Genomic DNA, 21,113 nt, shown 5'->3' on the forward strand with positions numbered 1-21,113 from the left:
TACTTTAAGAGCAACACAGTGAATGAGTAAGTTGCAGAGATGGTGAATTTATGCCTCCGGGACATATTAAAAAACCCTACAACTGTCCTCATGTTACACAAGTGGGAACTGGTGGTCTGAGATAAAATTTCCAGTGACAGCGTCATGTATAGATTCAGACAGTGCTGTATCTCAGACAACCTAGAAGTAAAGATGTCAGAAAACAAAAAAATCTTTAGCGTTGATGAAATACTGATGTTAGAGAGGCAGGCATTTGAAAACTGTTTTATGACACGAAAGAGAGAAAACACTGTCTTCTGAAACATTTTTAATGAATAAAGCATTATTTCTAAGTGAATATATATTTTGTAATTTCAAATGTTTTGAATATGCATGTATGACTAAATGGATACTTTAATTATTATAACTAGACATTTGATTTAAATATTATATATTCAAGGCCAAGAAATCTGGGGCAGAGGCTCCTCCCATCATAGGAGAGAGCCATTGGGGTTGCCTGCATTAAAGCAAACAGAGTATGTAGTCGGAGACCTGGGCTCGGCCTTGGCAGTTGTCAGGTACAGAACTAGGGCCAATTTGATTCAACATTTATTGATCTTTTGTTGATCAATAAATGTGTTTATTCAACATTTACCTATTTTCTAAAACTTTATGAAATTCAGCATCTAGCACATGGGTGTGGTTTCAAGGAACAGTTCAGAGTCTAGGCAGGGAGACAGATATGGAAACAAGAAAAAGAAACACAGTGCTAGGGAATTCCCTGGCGATCCAGTGGTTAGGACTCCGTGCCTTCACTGCGGTGGCGTGGGTTGGATCCCTGGTCAGGGAACTAAGATCCCGCAAGCTGCTCAGCGCGGCCAAAAAACAAAAACAAACACACAGAAAAGCCAGTGCTAGAGCAGACAACAAACCCGTTGTCAGGGGTGCGTAGAAAAGTCAATCCTTGCTGGGAAAATCGGAGAACATTTTAGAGAGTGGGTGACGTATGACTTGAGCCTTTAGGAATGAATGCGTTTTTGAATAATACAGAAGGTAGACCCGACCAAGGGACCAGCATGGATGAAGGCACCCAGCTAGGACAAGAATCTGAATTCTTTTGGCACCGGTAGAGGGGCTGGGGTGCACGTGGGACTGCCATGGTTATAGGGCGGGCAGAGGTCTGTCGTGGAGGGCCTTGAACATGAATGTTACGCAGTAAGGCCATAGGTGGGTTCTGAGCAGGGAAGGGACAGGACCCAAGGCAGGAAGAGCAGTTCCAGAGCTTATGGAGAAGTCTGGGTGAGAAACAGAGAGACTGGAGCATTGCTGCAGTGGCGGGAACCGTCAGGAGGGCTGGATCAGGGAACCGGCAGAGGCGGGAAAGCCAGGGCTTGTCCACCCATGAATGTGATGGTGATGCAAGGGAGACATGGAAGCTGAGGCCACGTTTCCAGTCCGGGTACTGGAGCAGATGGAGTTACCTTGACCATGAAAGGACTTGTGAGTCTGTATCTGGAAAGGCTGGGCTAGCAAGCAGGCCTGGACCACTGGGTGAGAGTCACAGAAAGCCAACGTCAGGTCAACATCTAAACGGAGGTGGGGCTCCATTTGCCGGCCCTGTGGGAGCTGGGGATTCTGGTCTGAGGTGGGAGACAGGAAGGAAGGCCTCTGGGGGCTGCTGCGGCCCCAGCCTTGTGTGACTGGCCTCATTGAACACAGAGTAGTTAGTATGCACACTTGGTGTGCCAATGGAGTGGCCTTTGAGGGACAAAACTCTTGAATAGGATGTCTAAGAACTTTCAGAATTGGAGAGGGGACTCACAATCTCTTTTTTAGGGCTTCCTTGGTGGCGCAGTGGTTGAGAGTCCGCCTGCCGATGCAGGGGACGCGGGTTCGTGTCCCGGTCCGGGAGGATCCCACATGCCGCGGAGCGGCTGGGCCCGTGAGCCATGGCCGCTGAGCCTGTGCGTCCGGAGCCTGTGCTCCGCAACAGGAGAGGCCACAGCAGTGAGAGGCCTGAGTACTGAAAAAAAAAAAAAAAAAAAAAGCAAATCTCTTTTTTAGCAAGGAGGCTGGCTGGCTGAGAGGTGGCGGGGGTAGAATCTTGGCTTTGTCACTTAACTAGCTCTGAGACCTTAGAGAGTGTCTTTCTATCTGGGGCTCCCCGTGTTCCTCCCATGAAATTGGGACCTCGTCCACCTCACAGAATGATTGTAGGACCAAATGAGATAACAATATACAGGTGCCCAGCTCACTGCCTGGCCCATAGTAGGCACTTAGAAAATATTAGTGCCTTAGCTCATTTGTCTTCCTGTGCAGGGGCAAGAAGAGGGTGTCATGCCCATCTTCCTCGGGGGAGCAGTGTTGTACTGTCCTGGGTCCCTGTCCTGGGCCTGTCGTCTGGTTTAGGCTGAGAAACGCTGCTTCCAGACCACGCGTCTCATTTCATGGCTGATTAGTTAAAGCCCAGAGAGTTAAATCACCTAACTGAGGTCGCGCAGTGTGTTGTGACAGAGCCAGGCCTCTCCTCTCAAGGCCCACAGCATATAGTGTTGGCTCTGATGGGGTGCTACGCATCTGTCGATTTACTTGAAATAGTGACGCTTAGAACAATCTCCTTCTCTCTCTCTTCCCCACCCTCTTGGTAAAGCTAAATGAAAAGACTCATTGTCTTATGGAGAGGAGAAAAATTGCTAGAACAAAAGTCAAAGCTGTTTAATTGTTTTAAAAATATTCTTTCCATGCCCCCAAGTGCTTCATGGAATCTGTTCTGATTGATTTAACCTCTATTTCTGAGCACAGCAATTCTTCTCATATGCCCATATGTGAAAGAAACTCAAACATCATTTTGTTTTCCAGTTGAAACTGGCTCTGGCTCCTGTTCTTCAAATGCTAGCAGCTGTAAATGCCGCCCTGGGAAACAATGATTAATGTGGGCTACGTGTACTGCCTTATTTTTTCTTGTTTCACTGCCATTGCATTTTTTTTTTTTAAAAAGCCTGTCTTGTCTGATATGAATATTGCCATGCTGGTTTTATGTTGACTTGTATACAGTATCCTTTTCCCCATTCTTTTAGTTTCTATTAAACAGCTTTTTTGAAGTCAAACTTAAAACAATAAAATACATCACTTTTAAGTGTATAATTTGATGGGTTCTGACAAATGTATAGAGCCATGTAACCTCCACCATAATCATGATGTGAACATTTCCATCACCCCCGAAATTTCCCTCCTGCCCCTTTGTAGCTGACCCTCTTCTCCCATCCCACCCCCTGGAACCATTGATCTTTCAGTCATGGAGTTTTGCCGTTTGTTGAATGCCATATAAATAGAATTGTTCAGTATGTATTCTTTTTGTGTCTGGCTGCTTTCACTCAGCCTAATTATTTTGAGATTCACCCATTACATCATTCCTTTAACTGCTGAGTAGTAGTCCATTGTATGGATGTACCACAATTTATTTATCTGTTCGTTAATGTATGGACATTTGCATTGTTCCCAGTTTTCAGCTTTTACAAAGAAAGCTTCTATGAGCATCTGAGTATAAGTCTTTGTGTGGGTGTGTTTTTATATCTTCTGGGTAAATATCTAGGTTGCTGGTTTGCCCAGGGCTGAGTTTTCTGGGATGAAGAACTTTCAGTGCAAAAGCACAGGCAATACTAGGCCAACCAGACCAGTTGGTCACCCTGTGCTTTCTCATTTGGGAAGTGTATGTTTAACTGTATGAGAAACTGCTAAATTGTTTCCCTAAGTGGCTACACCATTTTGCGTTCTTACCAGCAATGTATTAGGATTCCAGTTTTCCACATCTTCGCCAATACTTGGTTATATCAGTCTTTTCAATTTTTGTTATTCTAGTGGATTTGTCATGGAATGTCATTGTGATTTTTAATTTGCATTTTTCTAATGACTAAGAATGTTGAACATCTTCTCATATGTTTATTTGTTATCTGAATGTCTTCTTTGGCGATGTGAGTGTTCACATATTTTGCACATTTTCAAGTAGGTTGTTTGTCTTTGTGTTGAGTTATAAGAGTTTATGTCTGGAGATAAATGATATATCAGACAATACAAACAAAAAATATCTTTTTTGTTTCAAAACAAAAAAGATATAAATCTTTTCTACCAGACTGTGACTTGCTGTGCCATTGCATTTTGAAAAAAGAACATTTAAAAAAAAATTTTATTGAAGTACAGTAGATTTACAATGTTGTGTTACTTTGTACTCTACACAAAGTGATTCAGTTATACATATACATACATTCCTTTTCATATTCTTTTCCATTATGGTTTATCACAGGATATTGAATATAGTTCCCGTGCTATAGTAGGACCTTGTTGTTTATCCATTCTCTATATAAAAATTTACATCTGCTAATGCCAAACTCCCAATCCATCCCTCCTCTCCCTCGGCAACCACAAGTCTATTCTCTATGTCTGTGAGTCTGTTTCTGTTTTGTAGATAAGTTCATTTGTGTCATATCTTAAATTCCACATATAAGTGATATCATATGGTATTTGTCTTTCTCTTTCTGACTTCACTTAGTATGATAATCTCTAGGTCCATCCATGTTGCTGCAAGTGGCATTATTTCATTCTGAAAAAGAGAGTTATAAATATTTTTAGATACTAACATATATTTTTAAATTATGGATTTGTGTGTCATTGTTTTATTAGAGTAGTCATAAGTAAGCATCAAAGTTAATATAAGGTTCATTAAATGGCTCCGTACGACAAAAATTAGCAATGTGTACTTTATATTAATTGGTTTGATTGCATAATGATGATAATAATAGTAAGTAGCTATTGCTTCTTGAGCACTTACTATGTGCCAGGCAGTGTTCTATGTGCTTTACATATATATGAGCTGATTTAATTCATACAACGACCAGGTTTCTTCATTATCCCCAGTTTAAAGATGAGGAAACTGAGGCAGAGAGAGGGAAAGTAACCTTCTCAGGGTTAGACAGCTAGAAGTGTTTATTTCTGTTTATTTTTAACTCCCTATCCCTCACCTATCTTCAGGGCCGTTTGGTTAGCCATGGTGACTTGAAAATGCAAACACTTCTTGAAATCCACAGTAAACCCAAGCCACATGAAGTGGTATTTGTTTTTTGAAAATGATAATTATCCACCACATCATGCTCTAAATGTTTGGATTTAATTGCAGATATGTCAGGATGGACGTGTGCCTTCAGAGCATGTTGTATACATTTTAAAAGAAATAAACGTGGACTTTGCTCAAATGGGAGGAAGGAGAACATCATTAAAATAATAAATCACATATAAATGACATAACACACTTAGAATGTCACATAAAATGTGATAAATACCAAGGAAACTTGACAGTAAACAGTAGGTTTAAGATCAGAGAAAGAGGCAAAATCTTTTTTCTTCCTTTTCTAAAAAGGAATCTCACAGATCAAGCTATGAATAGGGAACCGTCCAATTAATAAAGAGTTTAATTTGTTTATAAGGGGTGGGCAGCAGTTATCTGTAATGAACTAGCAATGCTCTGGAGCTTCACCCCTTTATCAGCTGCATACCCTTGGGCAAATTATTGAACTTCTCTAGTTACTGTAAGAATTAAATGACTTAATAAATTTAAAGCACTTGGCCCAGTGCCTGGCACATAGTAAGTGCTGAATATAAACACCTGCTATTTTTAATAGAATTTTAATGCATAGTGAAAAGTGAGCTAGCTCAACACCGCAAGTGTGAAAACTGTGAACTTTGAAGGTCGACAGGCCTGGGTTCATCTCCAGGTCAATTCCTGAAAGCAGTTTGCTGAGCAAACAGTTCACTGAATTATTGAGTATTATTTTTTCACGTTTTAGGAAGTGGTCCCTGCCCTTGCCCCGCCCTGTTTCCACCTCTGATGGTGAAACAGCTATGGCCTTTCATGAATTGCCTTCTGGGGACTTGACCTGCAGCTAATCAAGTTTTCTGCTAATCAGTGAATTGGCAAATTAGCCTCTTACCCTGGGTTTGAATCCTTACTTTGCTACTTACTTTAGCTGGGTGACCTAGGTCAAGTTACTAAACTTCTCTGAGCCTCAGTTTCCTCATCTCTAAAAAGCAGAAATAATAATTCTGATTTATGCAAGACAGGTATGAAGATTGAATGAAATCAATTGGGTGAAATTGCCAAGCACAGGATGAGGATTTAGTAAAGACTTTACAGGCAGATGATCTTCCTTAAATGTTGTTCCTCCATAAATATTCCCTCCTCCTCACTAATTTGTATAAATTAATAAATTGCTATGACACCCACTATAATGATAGAAACTAGAAGAAAAATACATTTAAACCTAGTCCCAGGATATTGCCTTCTCCATGAGGGTTTGCCAGGCAGAAGAGTCAACATCATTCGCCACGTGGAAAGTACCTTTCTCATCCCATGTGAAACACTGAGATTGGCCATCCTGGGAAACCCTGGATCTGACCATGTCGCTTCCCTGCTCAGAATCTCTCCTCCAGAGCCTTCACACCAGCTACTCTCCAGGACCAGTACAGAGAACGGGTCAAGTCTGGTCAAGAGTGTGCTGCTCTGGTTGAAACTCCCTCGCCCCTGTGGATATCTGAAACGCAACTCAAGAGTCAAAATTCTTTCTGCATCCGAGAGCTTTGTGCTCAGCGTTGCGTTTGATTCTATTCTTCTCTGGTCCCCTAACGCTGTTGCTTGTTTGCTTGTCCTCACCTCCCCATGTGTGCCAGACGCTATCCTGGATGCTTTCGTTACATGGATCAAGTCACCCAATTAACCATATTCCCACATGGCTTGCGGAGGTTAAGCAGGTTGCGCAGGTCACACACAGTTAGCAAGTGTCAGAGCCAGGACACTTCAAAGCCAGGCGGTCTGGTGCCAGGGTCCAAGCCCTTAAAAACACTGCACCACGTTCCCTCTTAATAGATGTGTGCGGAAGGCAGGGAGGCTAGGAGGCTAAGTCATGTTAACTTATGCAACCGTATATGTATTTCTTGGGAAACATATATATTAATTTGTACCATCCACTATTATTAGACTAAGAAAATATTGTTACTTGGAATCCTCAGGTGTAGTTTTTCCTTTTTCAAATCCCAGATATAGAATGTGACTATGAATAATTGATAATGAACTTGATTGTAAAGAAACTTCAGGGTAGATTTTTTTTCCCCCAAGATTTCCATTCAGTCTTATAGTGACCAAAGTGACAAAAAATTCCAACGATGCATGCCCTTCTCAGAGTATCCAAGAACCTACCAGTGGGTCTGAGGGTCATACACACAAATGGAATTTTCAGTACAAGTGGCCTGTCTGATCTGGGGAAAGGCGGGGGGGCGAGTCTGCAGCACCTAGCGTTCAGGGAGACCCAGAAACCTCACCCAGCCCTCTTCTCCCATTGTGTTTGCCACAGCCTTGCCCCTCTTTCTCTTCTTGAAGATGGAAAAGATGCTGGTGGGCTGCTTTCTCCTGATCCTCGGACAGATCCTCCTCCTCCCCGCTGAGGCCAGGGAGTGGCCTCCTTCCAGGTCCATCTCCAGAGGGAGACATGCTCGGACCCACCCTCAGACGGCCCTCCTGGGTGAGTGACGGGGCTCCACCTTCAGAAGTAGGAAGAGGTGGTCGAGGGTGGACCTCCAGACCAGGGGGTGGGTGTCCATCGGGGCAGCTCTCCCAGCGCTGGGTGCCGTGTTGGGCGTGCTGGGGGAGAGGGCATCTCATTGGCAGCGAGTGCATCCTGAGTTGAGAATGTGGTTGTACACGGGTTTTCAAATGAAATTAAACCGCTTCTATTGCGAAGCTTTTCCTTGAATCCTAAGCTCATGACTTTTCTTCAATAAGCAAGGGCACGAGTTTTCATCTGAAAAAGTCCTGGTTGGACTTACCTGGAGAAGGGTGTTATGCGAATTTTTTATTGGATTTGTCTGGCTAATCTGTGTTAATAATGCTTCCCTGCCTGGCAGCATGGGAAGAAGAGCAGGCGGGTTTGGGGAAGGTGGGAGCCGGCACAAAAGAGAGGTGGAATCAAGATATTAGAAATGGAAAATGTTAGAGGTCCGTTTGGCTCACCCGGTGAACATGTTTTCTTCAGGTGAATTCTTTTCTTCCTCCAAGAGGAAGGAAAGGTCCTGAAAACACACAGAATATAAATGTACGGGCCTGGTTCTAAACATGGGCTCTGGAAAGCCTAGGATGCGGGGGTAATAGGAGGAAGGCTGGCCAGTGGAAGGGTGTTGGGTTTTGGCATAGACCTGAGTTCATAGACCTGACGCTGGTACTGACCAACATGACCAACTGGCAACATGACCTCTCCGAGGCTCAGTTTCCTCATCTGTAAAATGGGAATGTTAATGCTGATCTTGGAATATTTTTGTGAGGAGAAAGCAAGATAATTAATATATGTACATTATAGGTATGCAGTGAATGAAAGCTTTACCACAACCATCATTCCACGAAGTTGTTCTCCAAAACTGTGTTTTATATTTGTACCCCCTAAAATCTCACCCCCTGTGAAGGCCACTGAGAGAACTGCTCAGTGCCTGGTCGCCTCAGCATCCGAAATGACAGTTAGAGACCAGAGGAACCAAAAGCTCTGTTTTGAGAGGTCAGAATCTTTATGGTGTTAACCTAAACAATGACTCCATGATGCTGGGCCCTCCATGTCTTTAGTCTCTTGAGAATCTGTTTCCATAGTGACATAAACATAGGACTTCTGCAAATGTGGAGAAGACTGGGGGATATTTAGTACGCTGATTAAAGGGATTTTTTTAAAAAACAAATTTCAAGATGATAAACATATACCATCATATGATAAACATATCTATGTATCTATCATCTATCTGTGTACCTATCATCTATGTATATATCTATCATCTATCTATCTATATATCTATCTATCATATATCTATGTATCTATCTATCATCTATCTCTCTATCTAGAAAGACAGAGGTGGTGGAGATGTGTAGGCGTGTGTGTGGGAGAGAGAGAGAGACAGACAGACAGAGAGAGAGAGACAGAGAGAGAGAGAGAGAGAGAGAGAGAGAGACAGAGAGGGAGGGAGAGAGAGAGGACTGGAAACGCCTGATACCTAGATCAGCAGCAGCTGATTACACAGTTGGGTTTCTGATGGGGCTGTTTTGCTAAGGGCATCCATCCCATGTCCAGTATCCTCCCCCTCCCCTTTTCTCATTTTGTAGGAGAATGTGTCAGGGACAAAGAGGGGGATGGGATATGGCACACATCTCTGCCCCCCAGGGGATGGCGTGGCTGCTCCCTGACATGCTGGAAGGCTGCTTGACTTGGGAACGTGGTGAGTGAGTGAGAATTGTGAAACCCAAGGCAAACACTGCAACTCTGGCCTGGATCCTCTAGTGCCGTCTGCTTCTGGTCTGCCTTTGACAGCGAACAGAGATGGAGAAGCTGTGCTTGTTGTGGTCCTTGCCCTGATCTCTTTTTTTGTGGCAAGTCATTTTGGCTGTATTTGTGATATCCACTGCATGGTGGATTTCCCCAGTTACTTGCTTGCATGGGGTGTCTCTGAAAGTTTAACAGAATAGAAGCAGAATTGTTTCTTAGGTTAATTTTTCGTTTGAATTTTCTGATTTGATTTTTTTTTTTTTTTTTTTTTTTTTTTTTTTTTTTTTTGCAGTATGCGGGCCTCTCACTGCTGTGGCGTCTCCCGTTGCGGAGCACAGGTTCCGGACGCGCAGGCTCAGCGGCCATGGCCCACGGGCCCAGCCGCTCCGCGGCATGTGGGATCTTCCCGGACCGGGGCACGAACCTGCGTCCCCTGCATCGGCAAGCAGACTCCCAACCACTGTGCCACCAGGGAAGCCCAGAATTTTCTGATTTTTAAAAGAATATTTATATTTATGTCTAAATTCAAGTCAGAGGCCCAGTAACAACTTGAGCCAGTTAAAAAAAATAATGCAGATATTTATCTGCCCTCCTATGAATGTTTGCACGTTGCTCGGGTGGTAGCCTGTGATGTGTGTCCACGTGGGCTTCCCTTCTACTTCATTCATTCATCTGGAATTTCTGCTTTGTGCCAGACATGAAAGGGTTAAAGAAAAACCACCGGGCTTCCCGGTGGTTGAGAGTCCGCTTGCCGATGCAGGGGACACGGGTTTGTGCCCCGGTCCGGGAGGATCCCACATGCCGCAGAGCAGCTGGGCCCGTGAGTCAGGAAGCACTTGTGCAGCGGGGGAGACAGACATGTAAAAAGGTCATTAATTTGGTGGAATCGGTGTGCAACGGTAGAGGCATAGCTAAGTTACAGCTCTACTCTGCCTGCTGTAGGCTCAGTATAAGAAAGTGGTCTCAGGACCCTTGTACACTCAAAAATTATTGAGGATACCAAAGAGCTTTTATTTTTGTGGGTTAAGTCTACTGAGGTTTACTGGATCAGAAATTAAAATGGAGAACTTTAAAAACTATTAATTAATTAATTTAAAAATAACAATAATAAACCCATAACCTAACCATAATGTAAGTAAAAATATTTGTATAATAATATTTTCTAAATAAAACAATTGTGAGAAGAATGGCATGATTTTACATTTTTGCAAATCTGTTCGGTGTGTGGCTTAATTAACGACAGCTGGATTCTCATTTCTCATCCATTCAGTCTGTCATGAAATATTGTTTTGGTTGGGTTACATGAAGAAACTATGGCCTCACACAGATATGTAGCCAGAAAAAGAAGACGTTTTTTAATAGCCTTTTCATGTGATTATGGATATTCTTCTCCGATAGGACACCAAAACTTGACAGATGGTAGCTCCTTAAAGGTTAACTGCAATGTGGAATCTAAAACTACATCAATAAACATTTTGAACGATGTTCACACATATAAGACAGTTAGAGTATAAAAGGCAAACATTAGTACTGTTACAAAAATAGTTTTGATCTTATGGACCCTGTGAAGGGGGTCCCCAAACCACACTTTGTAAATGGCCGGTTTCGGGAAACATTCCTAGGGAAAGCTGAGACCACGTGGAGCTGAGGGATGAGCTGGCAGGAGAGCGGTGAGGATGGAGCGGAGGTGGGACCTGGTGAAGCCATCAGGGGCCACCCTGTCTGTCAGGCAGGTGGTCTGAGCTGGGGACAAGCCCAGAGGAGTTGGGAACCAGCTCACTTAGGACCTCAGGGGCTCCAACGAAAAGTCTGGGTTTCATGCTGCGGGGGTGGGAGCCCTACCCCCTGGAGGACTTCCCACTGACAACAGTGGCATCACTGCTGACTCCTTTTCTACCCCCTACTGTGCCATCTGGACTGCCTAAGCCTTCCAGGGCTGGGGCAAGGGGCAGGGAGAGCCTGCACTCCCAGGCCACCAGGGAAACCAGTGAGCACATTCTCCAACTCAGTCCCTTCAAGGCAACCATGCCGGCAGGTGAAGTTGGAGCAGCAGGGTGTGCTGTACGCAGAGCCTAAGGTTCTTGCCTCTGCACCCATCCTGCATCAGTGGCAGCCGTCCCCTCCCAGACTCTTCCCTAAGGTCACCTGAAGGTGGTGCTAACCGGAAGTCATGTTACTCCCCACCCTTAACTGCTGCCTGCTTTGCTGGTGCACATTTTTCTCTTGACCGTATCACAGTCCTATGGGGGGCGGGGGGTGGACCTGTGGCCAGGGCAACCAGTGGGCGCATATCGGCCTTTCAGGAAACCTTCACCCTCCTTGCCCAAACTCCCACTGTATTGGTGACTCCCCTCACTCCTGGAATGAGAGCACACTCTCAAACTGTCTGCGCTTCAGCCCGCTGGCTCCCCTGTTTCATCTGTCTTTTCAAACCAAGTCTTGTTAACATGCGCTTTCTTTTCTAAATTTACCAGCCTACCTCATTTTATTTCTCCTTCCTTTCCCTGTAATAGATTCCCCTTTTGGATCAATAGCACCCACGAAGAATTCATGTTTGTGTTTTTTTAATATTAAAAAAATTAAATTTAAATGGAGGGTGACTCCATAGTGCGTTCAGGGGGTGGTGGGAGCTGACACTCCCTCCGCCCACACACTCTGCTGGGAAACATTCCAGAGGTGTGCGAGGGTGGAGGTCACAGAATTTAGTGAAATTTCTCCATAGCAGTTAATTTACTACTTAAAAATAAAGATAATCTAAGAACTCACTGTATACAGCCCCAAATTCTGCTCCTTGGAAATCACAGTCCATTAGGAGGCATTTATTTTCAATTCTGCATACATCTCTAATTAAACCTGACATCAAAGCATGAGTAAAAATGCAGTGTGTTTTGTATGAGGAGCTGAAACTGCCTAAATTAGCAATGTGACTGAAGGAGTTGGCTGCCATAGAGAATTGTGAGAATGTCCTGCCAATGGAGGTTTTCGCCTAGGTGATAATTATGAACATTTTCAAGCATTGGAGGACAGTAAATGAATTTCCACATCCTGAAACAATCCCCCTAATTGACGTTCGTTGTCGCCCTCAGTGAAGGAGGAGAAGCAGATGCCGGAAGCCATCTGACCTTCCGGTTTCTGGAAGGACAGACCCATTGAGTCCACCAGTCTTACATGCCCTGAAGCCACTTTGTCATGGATACAACTTTTGTCTCCTTCCCTGAGCTTTCCAGGGCTTTGTTCACCCTCTTCCTTCTACCTGGAGTATCTTTCCTTAGCCAGGCTTGTTATCAGCCAGGGCCAGGCCGAATGCCACCTCCTCCTGCCGCCAGCCAGGCCAGGACCCTCCCATCCCGGGATGGGCCACATGCGCTGCAGTTCCTCTACCAAGGTGTCAACCCTCTTTGCCTTATTCTGAGGGGTAATAATGGCACATACCCAAGGATTCCGAGTCTGGTTATTTTTGTACTTGCCTTGTTTTTAGTACCGGATTGTACACCCTTGAAAAAGGTACTGTTTTTCATGTCTCATGACATCTCTGGAGGTACTCTCACTTACTGAGCCCCTGTTGTGAGCAGGGACAAGCTAGCTCACTTGATCTGTTAAAAAAAAAAAAAAAAAAAAAAAAAACCACTGCAAAGTGGTTATTGGTTTATCTCATTTTCAGACGAGAAAGCCAAGGCGAAGAGGAGTAAAGCGATCTGGCAAACTTCTTAAGGCTTCTGAAAACCTAGAATGAAAAGATGACTTCCCGCCCCCGCCCCTCGCCCCAGGAGAGGATGCGTGACTCAGGAGATGTGTGTTTGAGCAAAGAAAAAGGCACCTCACACTCGAGCTTGCTCCCAGACCAGGAGTTTTGAGAACAGGAAATGCCCATCAGTATTTGGAGATGCTGCTGTTCCTGCGGGAAACACCGGGGTCGCCGACCTCGAGCCCCTGCTTTGGCCCCGCCCACAGCGAAAGCTGCGCGTGTGTTGGACCCCTGAGAGGATGAGGCGTACAGGTGGCTGATTTCATCCTCTTGTGCATGGTTTCAGCCTCTTAGCCAGTGACCCGGGGCAAGCCGCTTTTCCTCTGAGGTGGCCGAAGTCAGGGATCCTTCAGGTCTCGTCTGGGGCATGGTGACATCACCGATTCCCGCCTTCCAGTTGTCCCTTCTCTGGTTCCCGTAGTGAACCCTCCCCCCGGCCCCCCATGCAATCTTTGGCTTTCTTTTCCTCTCTCCAGGTGAGAGGGAGAAGCTTTGAGACAGAAGGAGTGGGGCGACAGAATCAGGCAGGAGGCGGCGTCGGCAGGTGGGGGTGTGTTGCGTAAGGATCAGGAAACTGAACAGTGGTTCCCAAACTTCACTGTGTGTCAGAAGCTCCTGAAGGGCTCGTTACACGCAGACCACTGGTTCCCATGCCTGGAGTGTTTGATTCAGTAAGTCTGGGTTGGGGCCTGCGAAATTGCATTTCTGAAGACCTCAGTTTGAGAACCTTCGAGAAATCTAGGAGGTGGGGTGGGGATGGGCAGGATGAAAAGGTTTTAGGAAGAGGTGCTGTGGGACACGAGCCAGATGCAGGATGAAAAACATTTGCTGAGAAAATTGCAGCTGGAGCGTATAAGCAAACTGTAAGCCAAGTCAATCAACCCTTTCTGGGGCTTTGAAAATAAGCTGCTAACATTTTTCTACCTAAGGGGAGTTAGCAAAGGGGGGGACTCAAGCCTCTTACAGCACAGCGATTAACACACATATCTAAAGAATCCAGTGGCTGGCGTCTGTCTTTATCATTAGAACTGATTATAAAAATGAAGGTTGATGCGTAGAGCTTATTGAATTGTTTTAACTATACAACGGCTTTTTTTTTTTTTTTTTTTTTTTTTAAAAATTATTTATTTATTTTTGGCTGCGTTGGGTCTTCGTTGCTACACACGGGCTTTCTCTAGTTGTGACGAGCGGGGGCTACTCTTCGTTGCGGTGTGCGGGCTTCTCATTGCGGTGGCTTCTCGTTGCGGAGCATGGGCTCTAGGCGCGCGGGCTTCGGTAGTTGTGGCGCACGGGATTAGTTGCTCTGCGTCATGTGGGATCCTCCAAGGCCAGGGATCGAACCCGTGTCGCCTGAATTGATAGGCAGATTCTTAACCACTGTGCCACTAGGGAAGTCCTGTAGCAAAGGCTTTTTAGAAAATAAACCCTTTGAAGTGAAATCATCCCCCCCCCCTTTTATGAGTGCCCCTCTATGCATCCTCTGTAATATGGTCGGGAAAGAATTATGGACCTGATGGAGGGACTGTCATGGCTGCTGCTCAGCCCAGATGCAGAAAGTACATCTCATCCCATCTCTCCCTGCGTGTGCTCTGTTTTACGTATAAACTAACGTCTCCGTTATCATTCAGTTTTTAGAAACTGTATGAAGTGAATTCTTCATTCCAATCTTGTGATTAATACCGGGAAAACTCCAAAAAGCATTAGTACCTGACTTCTAACGAGCCACAGAGTTAAAAGCTTTCCTACCCAATTAATGTATAACTTGATTTTTTTTTTCTTTTACAGATTCTCTCTCTCGCCTTCTCTTCTCTAGTAAACTCTTTATCCCCTTCCTTTTCCATAACTTTCCATTATCCCTTCCTCTCCATTCACTCCCTCCTTCAGTTCCAGGATGTTTGATCCTCAGCTTGCCCATGTGTTTGGCACCTGCAGTGTGTATGTGTGGGGGGATGGGGGGGAGGATGTCCCCTCGGTGGGTGACATAGCCACCGTTCTTTTCTCCTCTTTGATGGCTGCTGCTCTTGGGGGGCGAGGCATACAGACTTACCCCTCTGGAGCCAATTGTGTCCCAGGTTTCCCCACCTGATGATAATAATGATAACAATGGTAACGATGGCTGCCCGTTTGGGGGAAACATCTACTATGTGTCAGGCACTGTGCTAGGCAGTTCACCCTTCCCTTCATGGTATTATTATCCCCATTTTACAGATGAAGAAACTGAGGCTTAGAGAGGTTAAATGTTTGGCACAAGGTCGTGCAGCCACTGAGCAGCAGAGGCGGGGTTGGAGAAGCCAACATAACATTTCCTTTGCTCAAACCCTTTTTGGCAGTCCTACCTCCTCTGTTTCATCCATCCGAATTGGACTCATCTTTCGGGTCTATGTGGAAGCAGCCCTAATCTTCTAGGTTGGGATTAAGTAGCCCACATCACATCCCCGCAGCATGCCCGTCTGTCCCAGCCCAGCGCTTATCAGCCTTGGTAGTGATTGATTGCTGGCGTCGATGTCTGGTTTGTATTGACGATGCTAGTAACGTGCCAGGTACACGACAGACACTCAGTAAATTCCTAGAGAAGGAGAAAATGAACCAACAAATGAGCAAAGAGGAAAAGTCTCTAAAGCCAGGGCATGCAGAAAAGAGTTGAAAGACCTGAGGATGTTTAGTTTGAAAAAAAAAAAAAGTGAAGATGAAGGGCTCTCTGAAGGCTGTGTTATGGCAGAGTTTAGACTTGTTGAGATCTTAAAGAGGAGATGCAGACCCCAATACCTGTGCTTTTTTTTTTTTTTTTGCGGGACGCAGGCCTCTCACTGTTGTGGCCTCGCCCGTTGCAGAGCACAGGCTCCGGATGCGCAGGCTCAGCGGCCATGGCTCACGGGCCCAGCCGCTTCTCAGCATGTGGGATCTTCCCGGACCGGGGCACGAACCTGTGTCCCCTGCATTGGCAGGCGGACTCTCAACCACTGCGCCACCAGGGAAGCCCTGTGCTTTTTTAAAAAAATAAATAAATTTATTTATTTATATTTGGCTGTTTTGAGTCTTCATTGCTGCGCACAGGCTTTTTCTAGTTGCAGCGAGCAGGGGCTACTCTTTGTTGTGGTGCACAGGCTTCTCATTGCTGTGGCTTCTCCTGTGGTGGATCACGGGCTCTAGGCGTGTGAGCTTCAGTAGTTGTGGCTCATGGGCTGTAGAGCGCAGGCTCAGTAGTTGTGACATACATGCTTGGTTGCTCTGTGGCATGTGGGATCTTCCCGGACCAGGGCTTGAACCCATGTCCCCTGCATTGGCGGGCAGATTCTTAACCACTGAGCCACCAGGGAAGTCCCAATACTTGTGCTTTTAAGGAGACAGATTTTTCTTCCATATGAAACTTTGTAGCCCCTGGATTAGCCCAGGAAATGAACTGACTCCTCAGGCTTCAGTGATATTGAAGGCCTTGTGTGCAGGGGGTTAAATAAACCTCTCATCTGCAAACCATCACATTCCAGGATTCTGGGGAGGTGCTTGCAGAATTAAGAAATGAACTCAAAGATAAGGACTTTTCCTCTATTAAAAAAAAAAAAGCTAAATATTTGCTTTCCAAGAAAAATCTGCCTTAGGAGCCTTTGAAATAGCATTTTTTTTTTTTTTTTTGGTGGTATGCGGGCCTCTCACTGTTGTGGCCTTTCCCGCTGCAGAGCACAGGCTCCGGACGTACAGGCCCAGCGGCCACGGCTCACGGGCCCAGCCGCTCCGCGGCACGTGGGATCCTCCCGGACCGGGGCACGAACCCACGTCCCCTGCATCGGCAGGCGGACTCTCAACCACTGTGCCACCAGGGAAGCCCCTGAAATAACATTTTTTAAACAAGGGAGAAACTGCGAAATTTGTAGTGACTGGCAACATATAATTTGTTGAATACCTGGGTTTCACTTCTGGCAACATTAACTGAATGAGTGAAAGAATGATTACAGGTATATTGCCTTAGCTTTTTTGGTTAATTCACGTAGAGCTTGCAGTCAACAAAAGTCACTAAACGTTTATTACAGGTGGCTTAGTCTCATATAGCACAGTGGTCCCCAACCTTTTTGGCACCAGGGACCAGTTTCGTGGAAGACAGTTTTTCTACTGACGGGGATGGGGGATGGTTCAGGTGGTAGTGTGAGCGATGGGGAGCGATGGGGAGCGACGGGGAATGGCAGACGAGGCTTCGCTCGCTCACCCACTGGCTGCTCACCTCCTGCTGTGCGGCCCAGTTCCTAACAGGCCGTGGACTGGTACCAGGAGTTGGGGACCCCTGATATACCAAACTTTTTCTTTTAAACTTAAGTGGAATACTTAAAATTCTTTGTATTAAATTTTATCTTCTTCATTTAGGTTCATCCTTCTCAACTAATTTATTTTTCCTCCTTAACTTAGCAAGTTTGAATCATTTGCAAATTTGATGAAATGTTTTCTGTATCTTTCTCCAAGTCCCCACTGAAAATATTAAAAGATATTTTATATTCTTTTGAAATGATTATAAAGAATAATCATCTTTACTTTAAAAATTCATGTCTAAATATTTAATGACTATTAGATACTGAAAATATTGATACAAGGAGAGCTAGTTCAAAAGTTGCCTGAGGGCTTCCCTGGTGGCGCAGTGGTTGAGAATCCGCCTGCCAATGCAGGGGATACGGGTTCGTGCCCCGGTCCGGGAAGATCCCACATGCCGCGGAGCTGCTGGGCCCGTGAGCCATGGCCGCTGAGCCTGTGCGTCTGGAGCCTGTGCTCCGCAACGGGAGAGGCCACAACAGTGAGAGGCCCGCGTACCACAAAAAAAAAAAAAAAAGTTGCCTGAATAATCAGTCCATGAACATTTCATGTATTCTTGAGAGGAAATATTATGGAGACTTGAGTTGTATATTAGTTTATTAGGGCTGCCATAACAAAGTGGCACAGACTGGGTGTCTTCAACAACAGAAATTAATTTTCCCATGATTCTGGAGGCCAGAAGTCCCAGGTCAAGGTACCAACTGACTGGATTCTTGGTGATGTTGCCGAATGCAGGTTTGTGTTCCAGAGACACAGTGAGGCCAAACAAACCAAAACGTCGTAGTCTGGAGCAGAGAAAGGTTTATTGCAGAGCTGAGCAAGGAGAACGGGTAGCTCATGCCCAGAAAAAAAATCCCTGAACTCCCTGAAGGGTTTCAGCAAAGCATTTCTAAAGGCCAGGTGAGGAGGGGCGTCCCAGAGCATGTGATCAGCTCATTCACAGCTCCCTTATTTGTTGATGGTGAGGTAGCAGGGTGGTTCACATTATCAATCCTTAGGTGCCAGAAGGTCTGGGGGCTACTTGCTCATGATCATCAAGGAGTTAATTTTGTCTGTTTGGTTGGTGGTTTTTAGTATCTGAAAAGCTCAGGAAATATGCATGAGATACTATGATCTGGGTACTTCAGAGAGGAGCTAGAGCAGAGGATATGGGGAGGGGTCTGTCCCAGGAAGGCCCCATAGGGTCCTGCTCAGTTACAGTGAGGCCTCTCATCTGGGCTTGCAGATGGCCGCCCGCATCCTGTGTCCTCACATGGGCTTCCCTCTGTACCTGTCTGCATCCACATTTCCTCTTCTTATAAGGACGCTGGTCATATTGGATTAGAGCCCACCCTAATGATCTCTTTTAATCTTTATCACCTCTTTAAAGACCTTATCTCCAAATACAGTCACGTTCTGAGGTAGTAGACTTCAACTTATGAAGTTTGGGGACACAGTTCAGCCCGTAATAAGCTGCTTTGCTTCCTGCTTTCCCAGTTTGTGGAGGACAGTATGTCTTCTCTGACATGTTCCTAAGTAGCCTCTTTTTCCTTTCTGTTCCCTTTATCTTCCCATTTCAGGGTGGTATAACGGTTACTGACATACGCCAGGGAAGCATGTTCAAAGACTTCAGTGGTGTGGTACTTATTAATTTACCACCGTGCATTTCTGAGTCTTTAAAGCAGATTGGACAAGCCCAGGGGGTTGGGCAGCCAATATCCTTGGGCTGCAGATGGGAAACCAGTGCAGTCTAGCCAGGATGTGAAACCAAGTCTGAGTAAGATCTTTCAAAAGCCAGGAAATAAAACCACTAGCTCAGACAAGCTTCCTTTCAGTATATCCAGAGGAGGCTGATTTATAGGGAAAGATGAAAGGAGAAAGGAGGGCAGTGTGTGTATTTTGGCGGCTCACAGGATGGTGGGGCTGAGAAAGGAGGAGGAGGGAGAAGTTATCGTGAGCCCGCAGGCAGACAGTGAGTAAGAACATCAAAGAGGAAGCTGGACGGCCAGATGTACAAAGAGCTGATGCAGGGGATGGGGCTGGGGGAGAAACAGGAGGAACGTAAGCATCTGACCGCTTGGGCTCAGAGCCAGGAGGGGCCTTTGGAAAGGCACGATGGAGTAGGTGCAGTGAGGGGCATTTGGCCATGAGAAACCCTGGGAGGATGAGCCCCTGAGGCTTTTAAAGTCAAGTTGGACCATGAAGTAAACTGCAGAGGAATCCTGTCCAAGGGGCTCAGGTCTGGCCAAACCTGTGAGAGGCTGCTTTCCATCTCCAGCTCTTAATTCCCCGGGCCTGACACTGGGCCTTCTTCCAGTCTACTCCATCCATTCATTGAATAAATATGTTAAGAGAGTCCCCATGTTCCAGGTGCTGTGCTAAGCCTGGTGCAAGATGAAGAATCCTTATCTCTTTGGGACTCGTTGATGGACAGCCAGGGAAGCATCCCCTCCTCCTCAGGGTACCATTCACCCATATGCACCGATGCCAGTGTCTTGTGTCTGTCCTGTGTGTGATTGTCCCAACCACTGAAGGTAGCAGGCTCCTTCACTCCCCTCTTCCAATCAAACTTGAATTTGTCTCCAAAATGAAGAGGAATCATAGATAGGTAGACCACGCATTTTACCTAGCTGTTTTTCTCTACCAAAATAGTTGAGTTCTAATACATTATGTTTTGTTTCCTAATTTGCCTCAGTTTTATCATTTATTCATTCATTAAAGGAACACGTGTCTTTAGCGTCTGGTACACATTCCACAGTTTCAGGCAGCATGGGTCCTTTGGGGGGAAATTTGTATAGGATCAGTGAGAGACGACGTCCTCAAGAGCTAGTAAAACTTACTCATAAAACCATCTAGGCTTGATGCCTTCTGTAGAGAGGATATATTTGACAACTCATTCAGTTTCTTTAAGAGTCATTAGTGTGTTTAGGTTTTCTGTTTCTTCTTGAGTCTACTTAATAATTGGTATTTTCCTTAAAATGATCTGATGTGTCTGTATTTTCGAATCTGCTGGCATACATTATAGTTCATAAAACTATGTTTTTACACGGGCCATGGTATTCTTTTTTTTTTTTTTTTTGTGGTACGCGGGCCTCTCACTGTTGTGGCCTCTCCCGTTGCGGAGCACAGGCTCCGGACGCACAGGCTCAGCGGCCATGGCTCACGGGCCCAGCCACTCCGCGACATGTGGGATCTTCCCGGACCGGGGCACAAACCCGTATCCCCTGCATTGGCAGGCGGATTCTCAACCACTGCGCCACCAGGGAAGCCCGGGCCATGGTATTCTTTAACAAAGGGGGCCCAGTGTTTTGTTCCCATAGTTCACAAAAATCTGAGCAAAAATTCTGAAGGAACCCTGAGGCCTGGGGCACGGGCGTGCAGGGGACGGGGCAGACGTCTTCATGGACTCTTAGGTTTCCCTGATACTACCTAGCATTTACAAGAGAGCTTTACAGTCTTACAAAGCTCCTAATGCTTTCCTTACCTCTCTTTCCCTCACAGAGCCCTTGAGAGGCAGATTTTATAATAATCCCCAGCTACAGATAAGAAAAAAAACTTATCAGCAATGTTAATTTATCCATAATATTCAGATGAGCCAGAAATCACTGCTAGATCACACCGTTTTAATTAGAAGAGAGTTTAGAGATCATCTCGTTGAGAGGTTTTTAGCCTGGGGTCCATGGGCCTCCAGAGATCCCTTGGATAGACTTCAGTGGGTCCGTAATTTGGATGAGAAAAAAATAACATCCTTTTTCACTAACCTCTAACTGCAACTT

The 21,113-nt window shown here is 45.4% G+C and overlaps 1 protein-coding gene across 8 annotated transcripts in view; it reads left to right on the top strand.

The window, feature by feature from the left end:
- MATN2 (matrilin 2) overlaps positions 1-21,113 on the top strand; it is a 153,878-nt gene that overhangs the window by 7,624 nt on the left and 125,141 nt on the right. For 4 of the 8 annotated variants that reach the window (XM_059042461.2, XM_059042463.2, XM_067017944.1 and 1 more), the window contains exon 2: positions 7,377-7,544. In XM_059042461.2, coding sequence (XP_058898444.1) covers positions 7,403-7,544 — 142 coding nt within the window. In that variant the 5' untranslated portion in view covers positions 7,377-7,402. The remainder of the gene's footprint in view (positions 1-7,376; positions 7,545-21,113) is intronic. The other 4 variants (XM_067017946.1, XM_067017945.1, XM_059042462.2 and 1 more) reach the window with 1 other exon arrangement.

The sequence above is a fragment of the Kogia breviceps genome, chromosome 17 (genome assembly GCF_026419965.1).
Source record: "Kogia breviceps isolate mKogBre1 chromosome 17, mKogBre1 haplotype 1, whole genome shotgun sequence".
Classification (NCBI taxonomy): Eukaryota; Metazoa; Chordata; class Mammalia; order Artiodactyla; family Physeteridae; genus Kogia; species Kogia breviceps.